The 22,243-nt window shown below is 34.4% G+C and overlaps 1 protein-coding gene across 9 annotated transcripts in view; it reads right to left on the reverse strand.

Moving 5' to 3' along the window:
• Nucleotides 1-22,243, reverse strand: part of LOC119636761 (cyclic nucleotide-gated cation channel alpha-3) — a 247,546-nt gene that overhangs the window by 154,314 nt on the left and 70,989 nt on the right. For 7 of the 9 annotated variants that reach the window (XM_038032351.1, XM_038032352.1, XM_038032353.1 and 4 more), the window contains exon 1: nt 6,554-6,635. Coding sequence is in view for 2 of the 9 variants with exons in the window: in XM_038032360.1 (XP_037888288.1) it covers nt 6,554-6,770 (217 nt within the window). In the remaining 7 variants the exon portion in view is untranslated. Of the gene's footprint in view, nt 1-6,553; nt 6,835-22,243 lie in introns of those variants that run through there. The other 2 variants (XM_038032360.1, XM_038032359.1) reach the window with 1 other exon arrangement.

The following is a 22,243-nucleotide window of genomic DNA, read 5'->3' on the forward strand; positions in this document are numbered from 1 at the left end:
AACATCAGAAAAATGAAATGAGAAAACTTGATGAGTCAAAGCAAGTCTTAAATACTTATTACGTTTATGCTGACGGAAATGGTTCATGTGAATACTTAATGATTGCCAATAACGATGTATAAGCCAATGACGTCAAACTATTTTTGGGGTATTGAGCAAATAGATAAATAAAACATAAGTAATGTCAATTGTAATTCAACGAAATATTAGAATTATTTTCATGTTAAACAAATAAAACGAGATTAAGTGACTCTAAGAAATTCTAAAATGTTTTACAATATTGTGTACTAAAGAATTTCAATAAAACATTGGGAGGCCATTTGAAAACTTTATTTTTTCTTTTTTGGAGAGGTGCATGATCATTGCTTACAAATAGAAAATAAAAAAGCAGGCGAAGCATGTCTATGGATAGCGTTCTTGCTGCCTCGATTCTTTATAAAATTTCAAGTGGAAAAAAGTCGTAAACATTACTTAATTAAGTCAACGTTATCACTATTTTCAACAACGGCAGAGATGCCCAACCATATGAAATTGCACTTAATCATCATCTTCTTCGTTTATTTTTGTTCGTTTGCACTCACAACTTTTGTATGATAATGTAAGATGGTAAAGTCATATTACTATAAATATATTTCCCTTATCATACTTCTTTTATATATACAAATAAATATATATAATCCTTTTCAACGTTAAAATACAATACTCAATGGAAACTAATATAATTCGTTCATTTATATACAAATGAGTTGTCCATTATTTTAGGTGTAAACTCGTGTCTTCAAGAACTGAGTAAGCACAGCTTGAAATTGCTGATCTGCGGCGTATTGTCCTTATCAAACCACTGGTTTTCTCAACACTAGATTGGTCAGGGTGAAGAAAGACTCCGGGGCTTATTGCAGTCTCGTTCGGTAAGTTGGGTTTCCTCCGCCCACATCGCTCGAATTAGCTAGCTCAGCAAAGACACGTACGTCCGTCTACTCAAGCTCCGATCGCCACAAAATCGAACCGAACAGCGACCCCCGAATATATTTTAAATTCCGTTATATATATTAAGTTAGTTGGACAGACAAGTAGGATTGATTGACATCGCGAGTTGCCCTTAGTGCGTTAAGGGCAATGGTCAGGGAAATGTTATCCGTATATAAGTTTATGAAGCAAATGATCAATCAAAAGATTCAGCTTCAAGCGAATTAGACCGGTTTTCTTATTTTCATGACCACTTATGGTACAAGAGTATAGTAAGTTTGTGCAGATGTATGCAACATCCAGAAGGACTTGAGATATATCAGTCAGTCTTTTGTTATATCAGTCAGCCAGTTTTAGAAACACTTTCTCAATCGAAGTTTGTCTGTCGGTCTTACCGCTACAGGCCGCACTTTCCGAGATATTTTGGTGATATTCGATGCAGTAACGTATTTTGGCCCAATAAGATACGGTGTTGAAAATGCTTCTAATTAGATGCTTTCTTTGGTCACCTCCCATATAATGCCCTGTTTTGAAAAATGGTTACATGAGTAAGTTTAGGCCCACCATATAGTCTTACTTCCTTATAATAATTTATACATCATTTTCATAATGTTTAATTAATTCTAAACCGTATACAATGTTATCGTTGCGTGATAAGTCGCCCTTTTATTTACATATATTTCGAATTCGTTTATGCATATATGTATTCTTCAGATTTATTTAATTGACGTTTTGTAATTTAATTTTAAGTCAATCATTTCAAAGAACGTCATTCATTTAAATTTACATGCTAGCGTACAAGCTAGCAAACAAACGCGCACGCACGCACGCACGCACACACATATATCGAAACGCATATACTTTCCGAGCAAATTATATATAAAGAGTACAAGAGTTTGACACTTTTCTAAATGTGGTGATAATAATTGGCTAATAAAGTGCACAGTATACCGAAGGAGAAGCAGTTGCGGTTAATTCTGCCAAACCAAACGGGAGAAACATAAAGAGTTTAATACACATATATACACATATTTATTTTACTCGAAGTTGACAGCAAATGCGGTTTATAAATACAATGTAATTACAATAAAATCAACATAAACATATACTTATATGCTCGAGTAGTTTGAATTAATTTGAAATTCAAATTTAAATAGAATTCAATCCAATTAAAAATGTTTTTGTCTGTTTTGTGCTTTCTCAAGTATGAAGTAATTTTTTGGAGAAATTTCATTCTTAACACTAGAACTTTATTAAAGCTAAGGGAAGTGAAATCACAACTGTTTTATTGATAATAGCGTATATATATAAACACAAATACTATGTAATGGCGGTATTACAATGGTTAACGTTCATCTAATGCAAGAGACATGATACACGTTAACTGTAAATTATATTAAACCTTAAAAAGAAACAAAAAAAAAAATATTCTATTCTATAAAAACTAAAGTAGAACACTCTAGATGGCTATGTAAATGCTTTTCATCTGAACAGATGGAGGGAGGACGTTGACTATGAAATATGTTTGAAGGTGTTCTTTACATAACAATAGAACGCGAGCGTAAAGCCTATAAAGCGTAACAAAAACGCAGAGAAACTCGAACAAAAGCCACTCAATGGGGAATGATTGTAAGCGTGTATGAGCATAAAATCGGTTATGTTTGCTGTCTTTCTTAACAATGCCAAATGGCTTTGTTAACGTAATAATCTTTTTCAATCCTTTCTTTCACAAAAACCATCAACTCTTATACAACTTACTTTAATGGTAATTTGAAGCAGACTATCTTACAAAATTCCAAAAAAAAAAAAAAGAAAAAAGTCAAAGATTTGACAAAGAAATCTTGGAATCAAAAATTAAGTTTGAATAGTTAACGTACTTTACATTCTCAAAAGGAAATTTGCATCCTTTATTTGTGAGTTTACCTAACAAAAAATCAACATGATATGGGAGCCGCGTTTATTAAAAATTTTAAAAAAAATACAAATTACAACAACAACAAAGAACGACAATGGAGCGTGCGCTAAAATCATCAAAGCTAAGAAGGGATAAAATTAAACAAAGGAGAATACCCGCAAAACTTCAAAAAAGACGACCTAAGATCGACCATCACTCATTCAACAGATGCAAACTTTACGTGCCGCACACTGACAGTCAGAAAAAAATTGCCAAAGAGACATAGAGCTTCTGCAACTAAATTGGCAAGTGTCCAATCTGTAAGTGTTATTTATGCCTTTGCCGACTAACTAGTCACTAATGCCATGACCAAGTAAGGACAAACCGCTAGATTGTTGCTTACTTGATTATGCGATAGCCCACCTATTCCTTAAAAATGCTAAAATTTGTCAAAAAAAGCTCGTCGGTCTAAGAATTTTTTCGGTCGGTCGACTATCCGTTCCATCTCAATCCATCGTGATTAGCTATTAAACATATCATATGCTATTAATCATGAATCATATGAGGAACTTGATTGACCTCAAAGAGTTTTTAGACCGTATATGTCATTCTTGCAATTATAATAAAAATCAAGCAAAGGTTCATCGGTACTCATTAAACCCTTCTTTTCAAATCATAAGGATATGTGTGAGAGGACTCGCATCATTTCTTTAATGCTACGAGTACAAACCAAAGTGCATAAAAATCTTTCATAACTCTTTCAATTCTAAGCAGCTCCAAGTGATCCTAAAGTCGGATTAAAAGATGACTACAAACTAAAACTTAATAATAATACTTAGAAGGTGTGTTAAGGCAAAAACCAACCTTGAATACGTCGTAGTATGTCTTAAAGGCTAATGTTTCACTTGAAATACAACAATGGATTGTCAAAAACATATTCTCGTCGCTCAAACCAACGTGTGAACCAATCTTTTTTTTTTTTTGGTTAATATGAGCAATCACACAAAGAGATGGAAACGATATCAAGCCAGTGGATACCTGAACGGTAAGCCGTTACTGACTGAGAGCTCAGTATAATTATGAAAAAGTCTCTCTATCGCACCGAGATGTGAACCAGCGTAGCCTGACCTACTATCCATTCGCCATAACGTTGTTGAACATACTTCCCATTATTAGCTGATAACACTCCATTCCCATCAAAGATAATAAAATTTTTTGCAAAGTAGCTAAAGTTGATTACCTCGTTCACAGTAAAGAACGCCATACGTCTAAAATATAGCGCAAACCATTCTTGAATCAAAGAAAAAAGTATTCAATGCTTTGGATCCGCGCATCGCTCTTTTAGGGCAACGACAATTTGTGACAGAAATCTCAATAGCAATGCGTACGCCCATATTTTTATAACGGATAATTCTTCGTAAGAATTTGTGGCAAGGGTTTAACGTGGGTTCCTGCCTGAAAGGCTTAACCCCACGGTGGCCCAAGCCACTTTTAAGCGTACTACGCCCCCTGGCGAGTTAGACAATCCCCACAGAGTAGGGGCCTAAACAGCACCAGAGTCCAGAACAGTTTATTGTGTATGGAACAATAAACCCCACTCTGGTGAATGGCGAGGCCTAGCTGCACTCAATTGTTCCATTTTAGCTAGGAACTCGCCAACCACAACCACCACGAGTACTCCCCGAAGGGCCGCACCCAAGCAGTCAGGACTCACAAATTGATCAACTGACTGCTTCCGCCATAAGGCTTCCACTGTGCTGTTGATCAATTACCACCATTACCCGCAGGCATCCGTGACATGTGTTCAAAAGTAAAAATAGGTAAAAGGGGAAAACTTATTCGTCGTATCCCTTTTCCATTTTTGCATGTATTAATTAATTTACCAGACATTTTCTATCAATCGGCCAAAGGGAAGGCCGTCCGTCAATTCCTTTTTGCATTAATAGTATAATTAATTTATTTATTACGACTTAAGGACAAAGTCCATCATATACCCGCAGCCATACGTGGCTTTGTGAGGCGAGCTTCCTGACCCCCGTGGCTCCCAGTTTGTTTTGCAAAGCCTTATGGCATACTTTGGGCGGTTGTTAAAAACAACCGTACTTGCTTCGGATCCTCCATACTTTCCTGGTTGCCAGCACCAAGTGAACTACTTTTCTTCAAGATGTATAGGTCCCGGGTATTGCACTGAACATGGTAGACTAGTCTAATGCACTCTACCATGCACTCGCTAGATTACTACCTTCATTGTACTTAAATACCATTCAATATATTTCCTCGGTAGTAACTAGCTTATTGAGTAAGAGCTCTTCTTCCAGCCAACCCCTCCACCATCTATCAGAAACTCGTCGCCGAGTTAGCAGCCCAAAACCTTAAACTCTTCTTAGCCGGCCGAAGCCGTTGCCCGGGGATCACCGCTGGGAGGTGAGAGTTTCGGCACATCTATGCTTCTCATCAAAGCATAGTTCATCTCCGTAAGGGAAAATGGGTTACCTAAAGCGCCATCAGTGAAAAGCAGATCAAAATTGAAACCTGCCATCAACCAGCATAGAGTAGATTCCGAGCCAAATTACTTGAATTAAATTACTTATACTCTCAGTTCAACGAAATTTTTAAGAAGTGAACTATATAATGCGGTATTAGAAGTTAAGTTAATCACGTAGACATTGGTTCAAACAGTGCTTTCTTCCTATCCTCTACGTCTGCAGAAATGTGCTGGCGATTACTACCTCTTATCGCATAGCCCTAATTAGGTTTGGTTTACATGTTTTTATTTTGAAATATTTGAAATCATGCTAACTACGATATGAAATCGCTCTTGTTATAATTTTTTGCTCTATATCCGTGGCCTTATTTAGTGCTATGAAAATTAAGGAGGAAAATATATTATGAAAATTAGCATGCATCCGTCCATCTCAAAAATTACCAAGGCAATAATTCTCAGCTTAGGCTCGGATATTTTACGACAACCATAACATTGTGAAGACCTATCCCCTGCCTGTGACAACTAAATCAGATCTATGCAGTTATATTTAGCAGCTCAGCGGTTTGCAGTAATTGAAGACATGCCAAGAAGGGGGTCGACGGCTATCGACGCTTTCAAAGCCGCAACTTTCTACCGCGAGGGCTATATTCATCCATAAGCAACTCGATAAATGGCGAAAGACCGCAAATAATGATGATGCTTATTTCAATTATTAATCTATGTAGCAATTACATATTATATAAAGTTAAATTTTATCAAAAAACAGAAGGAATTTATCTGTGCACCACTTAAAGTATACTCTTTTATAAAAAAAAAAAAAAGAAGTTTTTATTTCACATTCAAAAACTGGGAATTACTTTTTTTGCCAATCTATGACATGTGAGCTAGCTAAAGCTGTGCTTGTGCTTACCATAATTTGTGGAGCTTAGGGGAAAAAAAAAATAAATCTTACATAGCACTCAGCAAAAAATATGATAATAAAAACGATTCGCTTATAAAAGTTGGGAGCAGGTATGCAGAAATAATAAATTTATGACATAATTACCCACAATTCTAAATTTAAAAAAAAAAAAAGAAGCATTTGCAACATTTTATATTTTAAAAGCAGATTTAAGAATGATGCAAACTAAGTGAGTTACACAAAAATCTAATTAAAGAGTTTATATGAAATAATTGTAGGTCTATAAGTGTATAGAAAAGAAATTTACCTGTTGAGTATCTGGGACCATTATTAATGTCGCTCCCAATGCCGCCATAGGTAAAATGATGACTAGAATCACCGGTACCCGAAACTATAGCGATTTCGTCGAGTTCATGGCCCGGCGAGACACCAGCCGATACTAGACGTGTTGACGAAGTCGCGGTATTTGATTCCGAATTTTTGCGGCCTCGTAACGATAGCACCAGCCGTTTGGCTGTGGACATTACCGCTTACGCTCTGCAACGCGACCAAATGAAAATAATAAACACGGAACAAACGAAAACCGAACTGTAAAAAGAAATGAAATAAAAATTCTTTAATAAATATTTTTTCTCTTTTTTCTCTCTATATATATATATATATATATACATATATATCTTTAAAATCAAAGTTGTATAACTTAATCTAACATTTGAATTTAGTGACATTTGTATGCTTAGACGACACTTCACCTGCCATCAGACTACATTTTTATAGGTTTTTTCTATCTCTAAATTGTTCTTTGTGTCTTCATCTGTTTCGCATGTGACGCTAACTAATCCCACTTGTCGAGTTTATGTTCAACGAGATTTTTTTCTAAAATGTTTTTTTTTCATTGCGGATTTTAAACTTATCCTTATTTTATTCTTTTTTTCTCTCACTCTTTCTCTAATCTCAACAACTTGACATTTCTATATAAAAGCCTTTTTTTATGCATATTCCAAATCAGCAAACACTCATGTCAACGACATCAGACATTTTTATTTTATTTTCTCAATAATAGAAATTCGTTTGCATATCATTAAGAGCAGGAGGCATCAGTTTAGAGAAATTTTGTTTATTAGTTTACAAGAAGAGATACTCAGTTGTATGTATTTCTCGTAGACATTGTTTATATAATTCATTTCATATCTACTTTTTTTGCTATATTTTTATACATAATACAAAAGGATCCGGATATATTCATTTTGTCATAACGTTTGGAAGACTCATAAGAAAACTTCTCAGATACTCTCTAAAATATATACAGATATATATATATATATATATATTCTTAATCAGCGTGAAATTCTGAACCAATTAAGCCATGTCTGTTCGTCTGTGTGCCCGTGTGTCAATGTGTCAGATATCGACTTCAAATTTGATAGAAACATTGGAAGTTTTTGTACGCGGGGCGATATTGAAAGTGGGACGAACTGGCCAGAGCACACGACCGCAGTGAGGCGTCAACTGAAGACATCTTCGTTTCACTAAGCTAAAACTTGTGGATTTTTACCCGTTAATCGTCAATTATGAAGGATAGAAGTTTGAAATTTTCTACATTTACTTTAGGGACAACAAAGCTACAAACGATTAAATATTCTTTTTTCCACTTTTTTTAGGTTTTATGTTTATTACTTGTACGATAAACAAGATGCAAGCTATGTTATCTGCCTAAAAATGCGTTAATTTTGAAAGAAATATCGTGAACACCACGACATGGTGGATTAAATTTTGTGTGAACAAACCCACCGCTATGGATATCAGCCAAAAGCACTTCAAGAGTAGAACGCGGCAAGCTAGTGTGTTAGTTCCAAATTAATTATGGTGGACGTAACGACGTGGTAGATGAACTTTTTGTTAGCAATACTTAACACCAAAAATGAAAGCAGGGAGATTTGCCTCCAACCGAATATAACTTTCATTTCATATAACTAACATTTATGCTGGCAAGAATTGAGAAACTAATCAATGATAAAAATAAATAAAAGAATTCGAAGAAGTAATCATTAAGATTTTGTTGTAGATAAAAAAACAAATAGGAAAAAACATTTATTATCTAAGTTGTCAGCCAAGGCATGTAAAGCCGGAATGATGCTTAAAATAATTTGTATTTTTTAGACCTAACAATTTAATAGCCAAACTTTTAAATTTGGTTTTATACGATGCCGAGAAAACTCTCAGGAGTAGCAATTCCAAAAGAATACAAAAAATTCTCTTCCACGGTTTCAAGTCGAAAAGATAACGACAAGGTGTTTTCCTCTTTTCCTATAACTTATTTTCAAATATTCTTTATCCCTGTCCTTTAGCTTACCAAATATATTTCGCGATGCCTCACGATCTAAAAGTGTTTATAAAGTGTCTTAGCAATGTCGGACGAGACTCTCGTATTCGAGTTTTTCCTTTGGATATTTTTCTCCCAATCTTTTCTTTTTCAATCTTTCAGTAGTACATTTATCCGATACGATAAATTTATTCTGTTCCGATTAAATGCAAACAAATTCATTGCACGACTATTTGATAATAACGAACGGGTTACTTACCACAGGGAATTACCTCCGAACAAAAAAGGAGTTCACTCTCTCCCCTTCCAAGCCTAATTCTAAGATAACTTATAAACTAAGTTCAAGACGAGACACCCAACTTTGATCCACAAAGGGTATGCCATAGGCGCAAGTAAATATCAGAAAAAAACTCTACTTCAATTACTCAAATTATCCAGTCCGCATGAAGAGGTTTACGTAACTCAATTTGTTTGTTTGTTAAACTTCTTTCACATATGACATTAAGATCGCAGCGTGCAATAAATATACAAATCACGCTGATGTCGTATAGATGCATTACACGAGTTTCTCTCAGAACCCTCTTTCTATCACGAAAATTCGACGTACCATAGAGCAGTTTAGTGGACTGTGCCCCAATTTTTATATAGGGCGGTACCAAATTTTTAATTTGTATAAGAGGAATTGAACCCAGATTAAACGAAATGCGGGAGCATGTTAAAAAACAGTGAAGTAAATGTAATTTTAGCGAGATTCTTTCAATAGCTTTTCTTCAACTGAATATTTTGGCCTTTAGTTTATTTTTAATTTTTTGGCCTCATCCGCCTGAGTGGCGGAGGAAACAAAGAATTTCGACTATCAACTCAATCGGTCACGGGTTCAAATCTCAAGTGCGGTGGAGTTTTCAATAAAAAATCATTGGCCTTAGATGCGGATACCTGCAGACTTTAGTCTCAGAATTTTTTTTTTATTTATTATAATAATAATAATAACAATAATAATAGTAATATTTCTTGGCCTAAAATTGTTGCATGGACTTGTGTGTCAATGGTTTCCGCTTCTAGAACTTCTTTGCCGACCATTCAGTAGTAGCCTTTTTTGGCGATTCTTGAGATATACGATTTCTAACGAATACACTTATGAGATGCACGCATGCAATATTAGTGGCTTCCAATTTGTGTTGCTCTTGTTGGCAGCGATATTCTGAGCGACATCACAAGTGACGCAAATTTTCGATATTCAACGATCTATTTTTTGTAAAGAAATTGATACAGAATGCAAAATGGAAAAGAAAAAAGCAAAGACTGTAACAAAGATATGCATTGATTTCTCTTTCGACTAATGATCGGTTGCAACGCCAGAATATGGCTGTAAGTTGCATCACAATTTTGCTTTATCAGGCTACTAAAACCAATTTTAAACGTTAATCTACAACTTCTTTCCGCCAGGAATTCAAGGCAATGCCTGATCAAAGCAGTGACCTGTACTAACATTGCGCTAATTTAGCTATCAAAGGCAGAAGCAGCTTGTCATTAGAAGCTCGCATGCTAAACTCTTTGGAAAATTGACGAACCGAAGAGCTGTTGCATAGCACATAAGACTAAACTTATTTGCACTAAGTCAAAGTGAAGAGTACGGAGAAAACATGACAATACATGACAATTTCAAACAAAGTTAAGCCATGGATCCATGTTATCCATTCTTTCTTTTCTAGGGTCAACAAAATTCCCATATCTTTTTTATTAGGTGAAAGCAATCCTGCATTTAACATTTTTTATTTCTCGTATATTAAAGACTTGTTTAACATTTGACCGACAATTGGATGTACACGAGCCAAGAGATTAATATAAAATAAATAAAATATTTTAGTGTATATGGTGGTGTGAGATGACAAATTTCAATTTGTTTTTCTGTCATGTAAAATAAAATTCAACCAAATTGAGATAGAAAGATTTATAAACTTATTTATTTATACGTTTATATGTTCTTTTGTCTACAAGTTGAAGATGCATGAGAATTTATTTCACATTAGAAAATTCTTAAAGACAACAGCAAAGGGAGATAGGAATAATGTAATGATCCGTTACTATAGCAAATAAAAGCTTAAAACCATTTATAGATGTCATGTAAAGATATACCTAAGAGCAAAAAATAAAAAAAAAATTTTTTTTCTTTCTTATCATTTATTTTCTTACTACGGTAGTCGACTTGTAGAAAATCATGGATGCCCTTCACTGACGATAAGTTTGTGAAAAGCTTTCAATTTAAATCGGCATGAGAATGCAGAAACGTGTTCTGCTTTCAATTTTTTATCCACATTTTTGACTATTCTCCTTAGCTATAAGAAATGTTAATTGTATTCATTTTCAATGCTACTCCTTAGCAACCCAGTTACGGTCTATTTTTTTTCTCTCGTAATTTATTTAACTGTCGATTGTCTTAGAATTGTGTAAGCTGCTCAAAAGGTCTTATTTGGCGCATGTTGCAATAATGGATATAAGCGTGACTTAATAGCTTTGCTTTACGTCAATTTATGTGCAGATGTGTGTTTAAATCATATCAAATAACGATGTACTTTCCCAGTCTTTCACTGCAAATTTTGGTTAAGCTGTATATATGCGTGTATATAAGTGTACCGGAATTTTTTGCAATCACTTCGAGGAAACGGGACAAATAGATACCTTGCACCATTGAAATGAAACTTGCTGTCAATACAAACGACGAAATTTAAAAAAAAAAAGGTATTTATTATGAAATGAAAGCACGTTACCTTTCGTATCAACAACAAGGTCGTCGTCATTACACATTTTCACTAAAAAACAAATTTAAAAAAAACACATTCCATTATATTTTACACACATATGGGAAATGGGTCTTATAATACAAGTTCTTGTTTGGCGTGTCTGGTGGAAATGTTGGCGTTTGTCAAGCCTTTCTTATCATTTATCAAAATTATAGAATAAGTAGATATTTTACTATCATGAGACTGTGAAGGAATTAGGTATCGAAGCAATATTCCATAAGTTGGTTGTCTTCTTCTTCTTCTTCTTCTTCTTCTCAGCACATCAACAATCGAACATTCACTGAGATGCGTAGAAAAGTTGATTGTGCACTGAACTAATCAACGGGAGTAGAATAATAAAGTTCAAAAAGACATCCATCAGAATAGTATCAAGACTAACTCAGAATCATGTCAAGCGGCCACTAAAATTTGAGATGGGCTGAAATTCGGTAACATCGATATTTGCAATACAAATGAAAGTCGTTGCAGAAAAGATGTTGAAAATTATGAGTATTTGTGGATTTAAATAGTGAACTTGTGCGTGCACTCTCAACTTCCTAAAGGCATCAATCGCGCATGATGTAGGATCTTAAGTATCTTTACACAATATCTTCACCAAGAATGTAAATATTTCATCATCGCTAAGTAGCGATACGAGCTAAGTTTTATGAGATGTTAAACTTTATCACATTTCGCCAAGCAAGCCGACAGTCTTGGATGCTAGTGCTTTAAGACTTCAGTGTTAGAATTTATTCTCTGTCTATATTAATAATACTAATATTATTATTCTATTGCCTTTCCTTTCAACTCGAAAAAATTGGCAAAAAAAACTATCTTTTTGGGCTGCTAAGGCAGCTTCTTCCCTCAATGCAAACTTTTCGCTTCAAACCACATATGCCTACGGAGAAACAGACATAAAGATGTGGCGGTCGAAGAGTGAAGCGACGAAGGGGGAAGTATCTGAAATCACTTACAACTTCACGCTTGCCAAATATACATTTACGGAGTTTCATAAACGGAATAATATAATAGTTTTCATATCTACCACCGAAGGATGTGGTGACTAATTCGCTTGCAGCTAAAATATCAATTTAGTTTCAGTTAAGTTAACATACAATGAGTAGACAAATTTGTAATAGGGCATCAGGCTTTCTTCACTTCCACGTCCGCCGAACTTCGTAATAGAATTTTAGTAGTACTCTTGCAGATCTTTAATGAAAACTCTACTAAATCTAATGACAGACATCCTTTGAAATTTACATCGGAGAAAATAACTTTTTTTTTATTATATGACCAATCAGGGAATGCTTCGTATTTGTGTAATACGGTGACAGTCGGGGAACAGGCAAGGGACAGGGAAGCGAATAGTGGTTGCCCAATCGGTTAGTGTTGTGCACTTAGCGACATGCGATTATGAAACAGAAAGGCTTAAATCGAATTCGAATTTGGTCCAGATTTTGGCCAATCACTTAGTTTGATCACTCTACTATCGGCATAACGAGCGGACGGTCAGAAAGAAGAGGCGAAACAGAAGGAGATAGAATACTGATGGTCGCAGCCAAGAGGGTATTTGGCCAATCGTTAAGTGATACGCGTTTGCCCGCTGAGCACACACTATCGCTACAACCAAAATACACCTGCACCTTACTGAGCCGCTGTAAATCGCTTCTAACATCAATCAAAATGAACCAGTTTTTTCGTCAAATTTAGAGGCAGGGTCTTTAAAGGACGCTTAGGCGGATAAACTTAATAAGAAGGGATTTGCGTGGATTTAAGCTGGGATCATTGTAGTATACCGCTAGCATTCAACTTATAAGAAAAAGAAAAGACAGAAAGGCTTAGATCGAATCAGAGTTAAGTACAGATTTGAAGATGACTAGCCACCCAGAGTATGTGCCCTGTTCGTGTAACACGGTGACGTTCAGAAGGAAGTCAGGAAAGAGAAAAATGGATGTGTGACCGCCCTATCAGTATGTGTTATGTCTTCATCGACCCAGCGTTCATCTAAGAGACGACCAAAGTAAACTCTACCAAGCTTGAGACTTGAACCCGTGAACACAGACTTGGTAGCCGCTATTCTTAACTACTACTTGGCTACTCATGCGGATACCTGCACATCCATGGTGACATTTGAATCTACAGCCCGAATTGACTTCAACAAATGTTGCGCGAAAAACATGCCTCTGTTGATTATCATCTGACTTAAAAGCATCCTCTCGTCTGTTAAACTGTTTTGTTATGCTTCGTTTATAAACTATCCTAGTTGTCGCCCATAATTAGGACGCCAAATGTCAGATATGAAGAGGACGACATTAATTATACTTCTTCTTATGATTTATTATTATTTTTAACAGTTTATAAAAATTAATTATCATACGATGAGTGGAGAAAATATGAAACGAAAGAAAATGTTAAGAAACAAAAAAAAAAAAAAAAGTTGAAAATATGGAAAATAACTAAAAACTTTTTAATACTTTGTTTGACACATGATAAATTAATCAATTTGTTTAAGAAAAATTAACAAAAGAAGACAAAACAAAAAAAAAGGATGATTTTATATATGAACATAATAAATATTACTATGAAAATATTTACAAGTGATAAAGAAACCCAAGGAAACTAACTCATACATATAATGCTCAGCTGTGTGTAAAACATTTAGCAAATTATTAAAAAAGAAAATAAATAAATAAAAAAGAAAAAAAGAAAAAAATAAATATTAGAAAAAAGCAAACAAAAAAAAAAAAACGAAAACATGCCAACCGAAGAGTTGCTGGCAATTAAAATGTTTTAGTTGTCAGCGCTAATGAAAATGGAAATGAAAAGAAAACTGAAAGAAAATGGCTGAGAAAACAACAACACAACAAAAACTGACACTGTTTGCTTGCCTTAAAAGTATACTCTTGCAAAATATTTCATATCATGTGCTGTTTAGCAACAACATTTGTCAACATTAAGTGATAAATGTACGAATGCTGCTGACACTTGTAATAAATACATGTATGCACCCACTGTATATCGTACACTTGAAAAAAATTGGAATTTGTTTATCTTCGTTTTTTTTGTTTTTCATTTTTTCAAAGTTTTCAAAAGGTAGAAAAAAAAAAAAGGAAGAAGAAGAAAAGTGTTAAAAGTTTTTATATTGAATTAAAAAGCAAAGGTTTGCTCATAATTTCTACATTAAACGGTAGCGTGTTAAGCTTTTTTTCATCTCTCTTTGTTCTCAGTGTACTGACAAATGTAAACATAAATCTCTTTTTCTTTACTTTGTTACTCTTTAAAATGTACTTTTCTTCATACAAACACACATTCTTTTGTTCGAGTGGGAGTAAAAAAAAAAAAAAAAAAAAAAAATTTCTCACATCATATCGTTTGTGCTTAGGAAAATCTTTCACCTAAACAACTATTTGCGCTGGTAATTCGCTAATTTTTCTTCTCCTACTTTTAGCACATTTCTTACCACTTTTAACAACAGAACATTTTCTCTGTTTTTTGCAGTCTTTTCAAGTTTTTAATTAGCACCATTCTGCGCTTAATAGATCTTTTTACATTTTGCAATGACGTCATATAATAGGAGGAGGGTTATCTAAATTAAATTTGAAATGTTCTATAACTACAGTTCTTCCCCATTATTTTGTACCTTTTTTTTGTTTCTTTTATTCTTTTTTTTTACTTTTTTTTTCGCACCTTTCTCTTCAACGGCATGTTCCTTTCTTGATATTATGGGTGCCTTTAGTTCTTGCTACGTCCCTAGCTCTATATTTATACTTATTCCTATTGCCTTTCTTTGTATCTATACAAACTTTTATGTCTGTCTCCAATTATATCTCAGTCATCATCTCCCAGAGCCAGATAGAATATCAAAGAGAATTATTCGACTGATTGGTAACAGCTGGCCGTCTCTACTCTGTGAACAGCGCAATTTATACTTCTAGCGCATCACTTTCTCAATGCTATGGAAAAAGAAGCTCATCGCTATAAAAGCCCAATAAGCAGTTGGATAGCCCATTCTTCTAGGAGCCTTTTCGTCTGTTGGACAGCCTAGTCAAACGTTCGTAGAGACTGCCGCCGAATCGTAAAAGCCCAAAGAATAACGACGGCAATGATGTTTGTGCTTTCATAGTACGTATAAGTGGAAACCTCGGTGAAAGCTTGTATGTCCAGTTCCCAGTTTAAAGGCAGCAGTTAACCAATATGTGAGTCCTGACTGCTGGGGACGGCGCTTCGGGGACTATCGTGATGGTTGTGGTTTCTATCATTCCAAAAGCGAATAATTAGAAGTAATGATACATCTTAACATTTACCAGAGTGGGCTTATTGAGCTATGCACACTAAACATATCTGGATTCTCCGGTACAGTTTTGACCCCTAACTTATAGCGATTGTTTAACTCTCTGAATGGCGCCGGTTACGCAAAACTGTCCCGTGTTTCATCGGGCACCATATGGTTAAATCGACAAGGTAGTGTACCCTCCTTAAATCACCAAAGACATCTGTTATAACATTTGAGGTAAGAAATTCCTTCAGCATGGCTGATTGGGACAGCAATAATGAAAATTTAGACACACGAAAGTGCTGCTCTTATCTGGTTAAAATGATAAACAACTGTACGCAAGAGAGCATTGTGCAATATAATATAGATGACGCCATTCTGGAATACAAGATTAGAGCAGGTAAACTACAAGGCCCCAAAGTGAACTTGTTCCGGTAGGATCTTCTGCACGACATCGGTACGAAGGTACATGATTCGGAATAACCAAGAGAAATTGATCGGCTTCCGACGTTATCCTGATGTATTGTCGCGAAGGACGATCTAAGAGGGGTAGATAGATGTTTCCAAAGGCTGAATGTTGATATTAATAATGCCGCTATTGAAATGCTATCAAGCTCAGTTCTTGGGTCGATTTTCACATATCTCTTGCCTCTTTATTGGTGCCTGTCTCCAGCGTTACCTTTATTCCCATGCCAATTTTCATGTCTACTCCCGTTGCTTAGATTTTCTATTTCAATTTTCTTACCCTCCCTCCTTATGTTTTTTGATCATTTGATTTTTCTCCATATTGACATGTATGCATATCATCAAATTTTTTGTCTTAATTATAACGTGTATAACTAAATAAAAAAATTAATGAATAACTACTATTTTAGGTCAACCATCACATCCTTCTATAGAATATAGTAAGATCATTAGACTAAAAGCTGTGTTCCGAGCAACATGACAAAGACATCACCAGTCGCAGGGAATTTTTTCTACCTGGCTTTCGGGACATAACAGCCTTGTTTTATAATAAAATCGGAGCGTTCTCTTATGACTACTCCTTCGCAACATCAAAATTGATAAAAAAATCAAAATCACTATAACAAGAATACGTGTGGTTTTCTTCTAAGACTAGCGACCGAATGCAACCCCGGAATATATCTTCAAGAGTCAAATTACTTACAAAATCGACATTTAAAATGCTTGCAAAGATGATAGGCTAAGTATTTTAATCGAATGGATGAAAAAGCAATTTCAAAAATCTAACATTCATAGAAGAATCTTGCATAGCAGTCCGACTGCTGAAATCGAAATAAGCATTTAACACAAAGAAAGTTCAAAGTTTTTATTAAATACTTGTTTAGTCGTGAAATTTTGAACCAATTGCTGTCATATCCTCAAGAGAGGCATTATGAAGCAGATGGGTATTATGCTGACGATTTATCTCATATAGAATAAAGTTTTCTTATTTTTATGAACCACTCTAATAAATTATATATAGCACACCGTTACATTGTTATAGTAAACAAAACAAATAACAAATAAAGAGCTACTAAGGTCATGAGCAAAATGTATTAAGTTAGAGTCTACAATAGACAATGAAGAATATTCATAAAAACAAAGCTTTATCTATTATTATTTAAATGATGAAAAGATTTAGAATAGTTTTTAACATAAAATTAATACAAAAAAAAAAAAAAAATAAATAAATAATAAAAAAAATTAATACATCGTTGTACATTAATTTACATAAGTGCTAATACGTTATTGCAGTAAATGTTTGTCAACGCATTGTTTATATAGTTATTTGCAAGAAAAGGCATATTTTCCATCATCAAAGTAATGCAAACATTGAGACGTGCATTTTGATTACAATAAAGCGACTTAAAAACAAATTCACTCGATATAGGAAAACTGACTTTTTATAAAAAAATATAAAAAAAAAAAAAAAAAGTTTGTTATATATTGTTTTGCATTAGTAACCTCAATTATCAAGGGATTTTAATATACGTGCCTGCACATACAAGCCTATTGTATATAAATTTTCATTTAATACTCTCTCGCTCAAATTATAAACCACAAATTCGTTGCGAGATTATAGTCTATTGAAACGAAACTTTCTCAATGATTTATGGGGATTTTTGGAAACAAAATAAAATGGTTTAGATCAATTACCAATCTACCACAAATTACTATTACTTATACAGTTATACAGCGTATATACTCATGCTTACTCATATATAATGTTAAACGCAACATACGCTACATTATTATATGAGTCATATATATGAAGTAAAGCACAATGTTATTGCAAATTCATTGAAACGTTTATGCATCATTTAAAGCAATTGTTGCCACTGGCAGCAAAATATTTGCTTAATAATAAATATACAAAGCATATACACATACATATACATATATATATGTGAAAAGCTCAGGCAAATGCTTATATAATTTTATAGATACATATATATAAATGCTTTGAGTATACCATCTGTGTTATACACAAGTGTGCGTGCATTTGTTGGTTTCCGTTTAATGAACTACAAACAATAAAAGCAATGTAGAGATATTTTATGTATATATATATATATATATGAGCGTCTGTGTATATGTATATTTGCAATAAAGTTCTAAAAGTACGGTAATTATATTCCAGGCACTCATTTAATCTTTGTGTTCTAGGAACGGATGAGCGTGAAGCCTTTCGAGTTTTTAATAAATTTGGAAAATACTTTTTAAAATAGATAATTGAATAAATATGTTTGTAATTAGAAGAATAGTTTTTCATTCAATTGAATGAATGAACAGTACAATCTTAGCTGTAAAATTCTTATATGTTTCTGTTTACAATTAATTATTCTGCATTGTATGTACTATGTGGTCAAAAATCAAGCAAATGAGATCGGCAATGCTTAACTCGTCTATGAAATCCAAGCGAACGGTTGCTCTCACATATGCATCATCTTTCAATCTGATTTGGTAACGAACTCGACTCAAGGTATTTTGAGGTCGTTTATATTGCAGACGATATAGCATTTTTACGCGAATCGTTGACGCTTGAGTGATGAGTAATTCCTTTAATATACTTTTGGCAAATTGTGTCAGAAATGCTTAGCGAGAAATATCCATAAAAAAACTGTTTAAGTTTGTAAGAATCCATTTTGGCAGAGTCAACTCTCCAGTCTCGCCAGTCTCAAATTCGGAATTCATGTAAGCATGTCCGTCTTTTCGGCTGACAATCTATCCGTTCGCCAAACTCTGTAATATCTGTGATGAACATGCTCATGCCCGCAAATATTCAGATATAGCTTAAAAATTTGCAAAGGCATTTTAAAATGGCCTAAACCATTCAAAATACACGCTTAAAACGCCCACTTGTCTATGCAACATAGGGTACGACCTAATGTTTCACTTTTATTTTGAAAATGGAAAAAACAGCCGGGCCCGCCCTTTTTACATAATATGAAAATTTATTTTTTTTTTATTTTTTTCAATCTCTTTTAAGATAATGGTGATAGGCATAAAAGACTCCGTCATGACAGAATATAATTTTCATACTCAGCTTTGTTATGTTGTTATACTTCACAATAGAATAGATAGAATCGGAAAAGTGCAGAACGATATTATCACTCTGGCAGGCAGGAGCAGAAAGAGGAAACTTCCGTTAGTAACTCATTTTAGCCACGAATGGCTTTACCGATAGATCGAATTTCAATTCGAAGTTTGTCTCTAAAATTTCAAATCAGAAATGAGGTGTCCGCATCGAGGGTCCCATCGTACGGTCTATTGGATAGCAAATTTGATCTTACTTCCAGGTATATTTTCGCTAACAAATAGATACCTACAATAGCTTAAGCTAAACGTAAATGTGTATGTGAAAACCACAAACTACGATATGTCTTGCACAGCAATGTAGTATATGTCATAAAGCTATTGCATATATCTTCTTAGTATTTGGCATCAATTTCGTTGCAAAAGTTTTTCCCCCGTTTTAATAGCTGGCAGAAATATACACTTACGCTATGCCATGTGTCTGTTATAATCATATTATGAAATGACAGTATTTTAAATGCGTTGTGAGTCAAAGCAAACTTTAAAAAAAAAAAAATACGTATACAAGTTGGAAGTGTTGACATCCGAAATGGAAAATAAAAAATTGCATTTTCTTCATCGCATTTTGTATGAGTTCGCAAAAAGGATATGTGCATTGGCAATGAAATGCCTCCTTGGATTTACAATGACTTTGTCCATGATTTAGTAACTAATACAGACTATGCGTTGATAATTCAACTACTTCGCGCTATTTAAACCAACATGCATTTATTTTGATATGCGATCTAATCCAATGAGTATGCTTTGACAGAATGGTTTAAATTGAGCCAGAGATTTATTTACGCGCCACGCAGATAAACGAGGCTCAACTTAATACCCATGGGTTCAAATCTTAAGTGCGGAAGGGTTTGTTGCTAGCGATAGTGAGTGCTTAGTGGGTAAACTCATATCACCTACGGGTTGAGCACACACCTTCTTCGCTGCGATCTTCACTCTTCTATCTTTTTCTATTTCGCCTCTTTCTTCTGACCGGGTACGGGACAACCCCTATGTGATTAGTCATATTAAAAAAAAAACAAAAAGATTTTTCCCGGTTCTCTGTCTTTCTTTTCTCTCGTTTCGAATATAGAAAAAAAAAAAAAAACGAATTTAACCTGAAATAATCTTTTTAAAGTAATCGAAATATGCTCCAACAAAGTAAACATTTACTTTGGAAATTTTGATTTTAATAGACTTTAATAAATTTGTTTACGTTATTCACTCTTAATTTGTTTAAAGTTTAACAAATGAAAATAAAAAATTGAAAAAATAATTGAAAAAATTTTATAATTTTCCTATTACGGCACCTGGTGCCAAAAAGATTAATGCTTCCGACAAATATAAGCATGTTAAACATGGATATACATGTAAGAGTCCATGGATAACGTGTTGACATGATGTAAATTAAATACTATTACATGCATATATGATTTTATTCAGCTTTTTATTTCTAATATATTAGCGGTTTACAAAACATAATCCAACTACCACCGGAGCACGCAAATAGTATATAGTTTTGTAATATATATAACAAAGCAGAAAAAAGTCTGCTAACTTTTTACTTTACTTACAATGAAAGTCAAAAAATTGTAAATAATTTAAATCTTATTTGTCAGCCTTTATGGCCTTGGCCAATCGCCAAGGTAAATTTCGAAATATATATGCCTGTAGGACCACGCAACAAGGTTCGTTCTGCAAAGCTGTTTCTGTTGAAAGTGTCTAAAGAGTAATCGTAAAGACCGGGGCTTGAGCAACCATCCCCCCGTGATGTAGTCGGTTGCGGCTAGCTTCGTTTAGAATTTCAACTAACTCAATTTGCTCGGGGTTAGATATGCTGGTGTGTCTGCCTTCATTTCAGGCTCAGCTGTGTAGCCATCAAACATAAAATGCGTAAAAGTTGATACAGAATGCTGCACTTTTAAAATAGTAGGACCTTATTCCCTTCCTTGTTGTTGTTGTCTCCCGTCCTGTTATGAAAATTAAAATTAGCCCATTGACGGGAAAAGCTGCCCATCCCTGGATAATGGAAACAGCGCAAGAGTCAATTTGCATGAAATCCGCTCAAAGCAGTACATTTTTACAGCTTCGTGCTGCTACCTTGACTAAATACGACACTCTTCCGATAATATTCATCATTTTTGTCGATATTGTTTTGAAAAACTCTTACTATTAATCGCGTGTGTTCCTCGTTCGCGCTTTAGTGAAAAGAATGCTAAAGACGTTCAACTCTTCTCGTAAAGCACGTTACTAAAATACGAAACCAACATATAATCGAGAAGTTAGCATCATTCACAAGAGTACAATCTATGGAGACCAAGTCTTTTTCTTGTGGACTATGCTCTAGTGTTCTAGCAACTAGTAATCAGTACAGTCTTCAAGGAAATTCATGTGAAATTGTTTCCAGCATCGTTTTTGGACCACACTAAGTGTTCGACGCTTCTTTACTGTTTAGTTCTGTTGCGCCGCATTGTTTCCGTAAATATTAGCCATTCATTGTACTTTTCTTCCAATAAACTGTATATTGAGCTCAATTGCAATCGCTCAGCCTCGTCACTCTCACATCTTACGTATGTTGCTTGGTTATAAATGAAATTGACAAAAGTTACTGGCGTGGTTATGGGTCAATCTCTGAAGGCGTTTATGTTAAAAAGAAGTTCAGGTCCCTGTGTCTTTTTTGTCCTCATGTTAGAATATTTGAGTTCAATTTAAAAGCCCATCTTTCAAGCTACTATTGCTACTTAGCAACTTGTCTGGTCTAAAATTCATTGAAAATACATTCCTACGCTCATTTCTGAATCTTGTTATCGCCTCCGCTCCGTCTGTAAATTTTCTGTTGCCCTTTTCCTTCTTTCCATTTGTTATTGCTATCCCCGAAGAGAACCGCTGTGGGCGGTGATATTGTTCGATAAACGGATATTGTTTTACGTATTCAAAGCTCTCGAGTAGTCTCCACTTAATTAGAAACCATTAACTTATCGCACTCAGAAAGGATAAGGATATATCAACTGAGCACATGCAATCTTGTCTATGTTATAAGTCTCC

The sequence above is a fragment of the Glossina fuscipes genome, unplaced genomic scaffold, assembly GCF_014805625.2.
Source record: "Glossina fuscipes isolate IAEA_lab_2018 unplaced genomic scaffold, Yale_Gfus_2 28, whole genome shotgun sequence".
Lineage (NCBI taxonomy): Eukaryota > Metazoa > Arthropoda > Insecta > Diptera > Glossinidae > Glossina > Glossina fuscipes.